The 7,637-nt window shown below is 45.6% G+C and overlaps 1 protein-coding gene across 1 annotated transcript in view; it reads left to right on the top strand.

Moving 5' to 3' along the window:
* The window catches only part of LOC310807470 (protein unc-13 homolog B-like), a gene marked incomplete at its 5' end in the record, with an annotated part of 116,480 nt that continues 108,843 nt past the window's right edge, over window positions 1-7,637 (top strand). The window contains one exon of the mRNA XM_083673966.1: window positions 1-22. Within this exon, the coding sequence (XP_083530092.1) occupies window positions 1-22 (22 nt within the window). The remainder of the gene's footprint in view (window positions 23-7,637) is intronic.

Here is a 7,637-nt window from a genome sequence, read left to right as displayed (position 1 = left end):
ATGTCTCTGCTGTGCGTCAGAGGTGGGTTGTCTTCACTATATTCATTTAGGCTGTGATACAAATTTGATATGTTTACTGCATGAAACATTTCTTAGAGTGCTGGTGTGAATGTTTGGTTTCGGTAAAGTTTTAATGGCTTTCTTGGGTTGTTGATGTGCTTGCATGTATTGCTTGTTGATGCGCGCTTGTTCAAACTTCCGCGGCAGCTGTCACCTGAGCAGTCTAAGTAAAATGCGTTCATTACACAATTCTACAGGTGTAGCCTACAGCAGAAACACAATATTCAGGATGCACAATTGCAGGCTATTTTTACTGTTGTTGGAGAGACGTTCCCTGTCCGTCACTAATGCGCTTAGGTCCTCCTCTGTACGCGGTCACTGGGGACTCGCTACACCAACCGCAATATTGATTCCTCTCCACCTGCGCTGCTTTCATGTACAATTACCGGCAGATAAACATTTATCCAAATGCATGATAGTCACTTGTTATGCTATGCGCCTGTTTATTTAGGACTACGTTTACGCGTCCGCCCGTGTGTGTGTGTGTGTGTGTGTGTGTGTGTGTGTGTGTGTGTGTGTGTGTGTGCGTAATATGGGCTAATTCTGTCAGTGTATTAATTAGGGTGAGGGATTGTACCAGACTGAGACTACGGTGATTTGTCCACAGTAGTAGTCTGATTGAGTGACTTCTTCACCTCTCTCTTGTTGCTCGATTGACGCGTCCTCACGTGCGCCCGAGTGTAAACGATCAGTTGCTTAGGTTACTGAAGTCATTGGCAGTTGATACCCTCGTATGATTAAGCTACTTGTTACTTAATAATTGTTCAAATGAAAAACGTGTTACAAATAAAATATACTATTTTTTGTTATTATTATGACTTTGGAGAGCACTGTTAGAAGTTTTACCATGATGATGATCGATCTAATTTAACATAATGTACGCAATAATAATAATAATAATAATAATAATAATAATAATAATAATAATAATAATCAGACATTTTGTTTCCTCTTGTTTCACTGATATTCCCGTACACATGTTAAACTTTTTCTCCAACCTCATATAACATCAAATATATCTTTGAGCCTCCAGTCATTTTCTCTCTCTTCATCTGTAGCACCATTTCTCATCATTGGTGTGAGTGCCTGAAGGTGAAGCACAGAACCAAACCACTTTATTACGGAGTGATAGGACTGGGGGGAGAGCGTCAGGGCAGCTGTGTCTCAGGGGAGGCCGGTGGAGGTAGAAATCGAAGGATGGGCTCACTGTAATGCATGGAACGGAATCAGGAACGGTATCAAACATGTGTGTTATACCATTCCTCATTCCGTTCCATGCATTCCCATGAGCCCGGCCTCCGATTTTTACCTCCACCAGCCTCTGCTGCTGTGTGTAGATGGGCTCGGCCAAGTAGAGACAGAGAGAAAAAAGGACAAAGGAATATGGGGTTCAAACGACGGCTTTAACCCCTCTAAAATCAAGATCAGTGTAGCCTACAAACATGTCATACACAGAGAAGAAGCATGAGTCCCTTGTATTGCAGTCTGCTGTGTATTGCAACAGCGGTGAATAAATGAATGGCTTAATTTGACATATCCAAAATGTATAAAGAGTTGCCTCAGCCATTATGAATACAACAATACCCACATAAATGATTGAGGATTAAAAACACAAAGTCAACTGACTTATTTTCATTGTAATAGCAGTTTGATATCATAGCAGTTCACTGTTCATTTGACTGCTGTGTTGGGGGTGATGGATTAGTCTTGAGTCGACATCAAGGTAGTAAATTAATCCCTGGTGTTGTATCTCAGTTTCTGCTGGCCTCTCTACTGCTGTAGTCCTATAGCATAGTGGCAGCCTCTTGAATACCCTGTCCATCTCTCAGTCTCTCTCAGGCCCCAGCGGGCCTCCTGAGTCTACTGGCTCGGTAAGAAGGAGCAGTGACAGGCCATGTGTCAATGTTCATGAACAGTCCTGGTTGGGTGTATTGAATCAGAGGAGAGAAGATGCCAGCTGCCGATTCAGTGTTTGTTGTTCAATTCTAAACCTGCAAGGGGCAACTGACTCTGGTTTACTTCCGCCTTTCATATGCCTTCCCTCTTTGTTTGTCCTTTAATTGAGATTATTATTATTTCTTTTTATATATGTTTTTTTAGGGTGTTTCTGCTTTATTGTGATAGAGACAGTAGAGAGATTGACAGGAAGGATGGGTGAGAGAGAGGAGGGATGACAATGTCAAGACATGTCAAGGGTCTGAATCGAACCAAGAACCTTGTGGTTACATGGTATGTGCTATGCCACCAAGCACCCTCCTTTGAAGGACATTACCAAGCAATTCTCAGAACCAGAGGCTGTTTTACTTCAGTTGAAGGAAGACGTGTTCGAGTTCATGACGTGCTGAAGTGCACTACTCTGTGGCCCTTGTAGCCTAGTTGTACCCTTCAGGGTCTGAGGCTGTCAGTGTGTCAGTGGGCCAAGGTAGAGGACAGGGGAGGAGGGGATGGCTGTAGACAGAAGACATGGAGAGGAACAGAGGGGAGAGGAAAGGGGAGAGGAGAGAAGAGGAGGGGAGGGGAGAGGAGAGAAGAGGAGGGGAGGGGAGGGGAGGGGAGAGGAGAGAAGAGGAGGGGAGGGGAGGGGAGGGGAGAGGAGGGGAGAGGAGAGGAGAGAAGAGGAGGGGAGGGGAGAGGAGAGAAGAGGAGGGGAGGGGAGGGGAGGGGAGAGGAGAGAAGGGGAGGGGAGGGGAGGGGAGGGGAGAGGAGGGGAGGGGAGGGGAGGGGAGAGAGAGAGAGAGAGAGAGAGAGAGAGAGAGAGAGAGAGAGAGAGGACTGCTGTAAGAAGAAATGTTGAGGAACATAATATGCATAATACGCTGTCAACAGCCTGCTATTATGAGATGAATCCCAGGCTGAATACCTAATGCAACACGGCTGAGGTGATGGGTGGTAGGTGGTAGTTTGTTATGTGAGTTTTGTATGCTCAAGCAGCTGACTTTGTTGGCACAAGAAGTGTGTGTGTGTGTGTGTGTGTGTGTGTGTGTGTTTGTATTTATGTGTGTGTATGTGTGTGTGTGTGCGTGTCTGTGTCCGCACGTGTGTGTGTGTGTGCGTGTGTGTGTGTGTGTGTGTGTATGTGTGCGTGCGTGTGTGAGTGTGTGTGTGTGTGTGTGTGTGCGTGCGTGTGTGAGTGTGTGTGAGTGTGTGTAACAGTAGGAAAATAAGCAGATAAGACGACTTAATGAGAGTCAAAGGTGGTGGTTAGGTCATTGTCAAGTACAGGATGACAGGGAGAAAGAAAAGGAAAGCGTTTGTGAGAACGAGGGGATGAGAAACACATATAGAGGGACAGAAAAAGGAATGTATGGTGCTAGGGTGTAGAGGGGGGTAGAGGTTGAGAGGTAGTGAGCAGTAATGGATAGTAGATAGGAGACAAGTGTCACAGATGTAGAGAGGGAGAGAGTGGTGGAATGAAAGGGATAGATTCTGATGCTGCTCTGGGGGCGGGGATGGGGATAGAGGGAGTAATCCTGTGGCCATCTGGTGCCGTGTGTGTGTGTGTGTGTGCGTGTGCGTGTGCGTGTGCGTGTGTGTGTGTGTGTGTGTGTGTGTGACAGGGTCCAGAGTACTGCTGTACCGCCTCCTTCCAGCTGAAATGACGTTCATTTCCCGTGTCACTCACCTGGACTTCCCGGTATTACACTTATTGACGGTCCTGATGCCTAGCTCCTCACGCTGTACTCTAACCCTAACCCTAACCCTAACCCTAACCCTAACCCTTCCCCCGGGCCTCTGACACCTCTCCTTGTCCCACCGTCATCTTTACCTGGCCTATGCTAATGGTCCTTTTGTACAATTTATAATTTATGGAAATTACTTTTCTTCTGGCTGGTGAAGTAAACTGGTCCCTTGACCGGAATGTTTGCACTTAGTAGTAGAGGAGCTCCAGCTCTAAAACAAGCAGCCTCTTTCTCTCTGAGAGAGGTATGACCACGAGACTGTGGCAGAGGAGAGCTGTCCATTGTGCTGAACCCAGGACCTGCAGTCTCCTCCTCTCCTCGTGTGTGTGTGTGTCTGTGTCTGTGTGTGTGTGTGTGTGTGTGTGTGTGTGTGTGTGTGTGTGTACTCAGGACCTGCAGTCTCCTCCTCTCCTTGTGTGTGTGTGTGTGTGTGTGTGTGTGTTTATGTGTGTAGGAAACATCTATCAGCATCATGTTCTTCCACTAACCAACCCCAATGCTGACATGCTTCCTCAACTTAGTCTCTGTACGGCCCAGTGTGTGGACGTTTAGTTTAGTTCGGTTTATTTACATAATGTTACATAAAACATAATTTTACATTACATTTTACATACATTTACATAAAAAAGAGAGAGAAAGAAATAAACTAACAAATCCAGTAGTTACATATACATGTGCAGGGCGAAGGAACAAACCCTAGATGGGCTTTATATATGTAGCAGAGCCAAAATAGAAAGGTAAACAAAAGTAATAAAGTAAATACTAGAACCTAAGGCAGGGAACAAACATAACATGTTTAAACATAACATAACACCCTGTGACCCTGAGCACATGACCATTTACCCCCCGAGTGGCCTAGAGATGTCAATCCACCATGTAGCTACACGGGTATTAGTGTTCCTATCAATGTGTGCAATTGTAGAGGACTGGAAAGATAATTGTGTGTGTGTGTGTGTGTGTGTGTGTGTGTGTGTGTGTGTGTGTGTGTGTGTGTGCGTGCGTGCGTGTGTGACTGCAACTGCAAGCACACCAGGCGTAGTGATGGGCAGGATATTAAAGAGGATTCTGTTATGATAATCGCCGTGGTATTCTCTCTCTGACCCTCTGTGACCCGCCCTGGGCTGCACTGCTGCCCGCTGGGGGGCTTTAAATAGAGCGCTTTAATTATTTATTCAATATTTGAATTGTGTATATATATATATAAAAAAAACTTGGGTTCTAATCAAATTTGTTTGGTTGATCTGAGCCTTGGGTAGGGGGTGTTTGATAGAGAGGCATGAGAAGTCATCTGAGTCAATGAACGAATGAATGAATGAAAATGACAGACTGACTGAATGAATGAATGAATGAATGAATGAACGAATGAAAATGACTGACTAAATGAATGAATAAATGAATTAATTAATGCTTTACTTGCGTACATCACAGGCTGCAGACACGCGGTAATCGTACCGTAGTAAATCAAGACAAAACAATACAAATACACACGGTGCAGACAACCTGTTACACAACAGTAACAGCATCAGACATATACTAGGCTAAATACAAAGGCATGCGTCACACAGGGCGGTAATCTGAGTAATCTGAGTGTGAGAGCGTACAGATGTTCATAGCACACACAGCTGGGTGGGACCCTAACCCTAAGCCTAACCCTAAACCTAACCCCACGGGAGGCTGCAGTGCACGTAGTTGTATTTGAGATTAAGTGTGTTGGTTAATGTGTTGCATCATATTCTGTCAGCGTCTGGCACTGATACGGCATGCGTATGCACGTATGCATGCACACACGCACGTATGCACGCACGCACGTATGCATGTATGCACGCATGCACGCACACTGTATGATGCCATCCCCTGCTTGCCCCTGTCTCCCACCTGTTCCTCATCATATGGCCTTGTTCCAATACTTCAAAATGCATTCTTCCTTCCTCTCCACCTTGAGGAAATCACTGATCTAATGTGATTGGATTGGTCTAAGTAAACTTTTCACTGCATTGCTTCCACCACTGCATTGCTTCCATACTGAAAAATGTGTGCACTCACTGCAATGTATGTTGCTTTGGATAAAAGCGTCAGCTAAATGGCATTTATTATTATATATTAGTGCTATTCAGACTCTACTTTTTTTCACTATCAAGGGTTTCAGCTCATTGATACATTCAACTGCCATCTTGCTCCTTGCAGGGCTTTCAATTCAGACAACTTCCTCCGTCATTTCACCCCAAACGCTCTGTATCCTCTACCCCCACAATACCCCCCACCCCCCCCACCCGCCACACACACACACACAACTCTTAAAACTTAATTTGTGTGTGTGTCTGTGCGTGCGTGCGTGCATGTGTGTGTGTGTGTATGCTGTAAACCCAGCCAACCTACCATAGCTCACCCAAAGAGCCCCCCCCAACACACACACACACACACACACACACACTCCCCTTCCAGAAGATACCGTGCGTGTTGGTCCCTCGGGAGTCTGTCCTAATTGGACCGTTGCCATAGGGAACCAATGGCACAGCAGGGGGTTAAGTCTCAGTTTATTCTGTAATTGAGCACGATGTTGTGACAGGGGTGTATGATGAGTACGGCTTTTACAGAGGCAGGGAACCACTGTGCTTGAATATGACACTCTTGATCAATGGGCAAGGGTCAGGGGTCAAGGGGAAGATAGAGGCTAATAAGGTATTACTGACTTTGTGTGTGTGTGTGCGTGTGCGTGCGTGCGTGCGTGCGTGCGTGCGTGCGTGCGTGCGTGCGTGTGTGTGTGCATGCGTGCGTGCGTGCGTGTGTGTGTGTGTGTGTGTGTGTGTAGACAAAGCCACCATACAGTACTACTGTAGAAACAGGTTGTTTTACTGTGAACTATTGTCTTTGCCTGTGTGGTGGTGGTGGTGGTGGTGGTGCGAGGGGGGAGACCCAGCTGCCCTTAAACAGCTTTCACATGGCTAGTAATGATACCAGCACCTGGTCATCATCTACCTCCAGACACTCAGACCCTCTCAGTCCCACCATGAGCCAAGCAGACAGACGGCTATATATAGATCTTAAGCCTGCTCTTGATGAGGCTATTCTGGTCAGTATCTGTGTCTGTCTCAATGATGAGCACATCAGTGGAGGCTGGTGGAGGGAGCATGGTGTGTGTGTGTGTGTGTGTGTGTGTGTGTGTGTGTGTGTGTGTGTGTTTGTATGTATGTGTGTGTATGCTGTTCTGTTGGATACCATTCCTCATTCTGTTTTATGCATTACAATGAGCCCGTCCTCCGATTTCTACCTCCACCAGCCTCCCCCATGGTGCAGAAGTAAGCTACTACTGTTTTAGAGTCCGTCTGTACCTGGCCTCAGGGCTATGGTCCTGTATGTTCTTTCTGTGGATCTATTGATTAGTTGTGAAATGTGCAATTTCATGCTGCTGATGTACCATAGAAAGAATGTCTTGGTAGCCTGGAGTATCACCGTGAAGCGTAATGAAACAGCAGAGTGTGTGTCAATCTGAGACAGAAACAGCTGCTAGCTAAAGAAGGTTATTTCAAGCGGGAAAGGTGAGGCTTTGAAGGAAAACCACTTACTGTGTGGGCTACATTTCCCCTCTTCCTTCTTGTGATCCTGATCTGATTTGGTTAGAAATGTTTTTTTTTAACCACCTGTTTTTGATACACCAGTATTACCAGTTTTATAGCTGTTAATTATTCCATGCTCCATACATGTTTTGGGGTTAAAAGATGGGATGTGTGGATCCAAATTATTACATTCTGGGGGATTGTTTCTGCAGACCAGGAAATATGATCTGGAGGATTGTATTTTCTGCTGTTTTGATGTAACATATGTTGCGTAAGAGTTACGTGAATTAGGACTTGCGACATAGTTAATGCAGTATTAAGCATTAACTTCGACTGGTTATGG

Source organism: Argentina silus (genome assembly GCF_951799395.1).
Source record: "Argentina silus genome assembly, chromosome: 7".
Lineage (NCBI taxonomy): Eukaryota > Metazoa > Chordata > Actinopteri > Argentiniformes > Argentinidae > Argentina > Argentina silus.
Note: the sequence above shows the minus strand (reverse complement) of the source record. Positions and strands in the feature narration are given on the sequence as shown.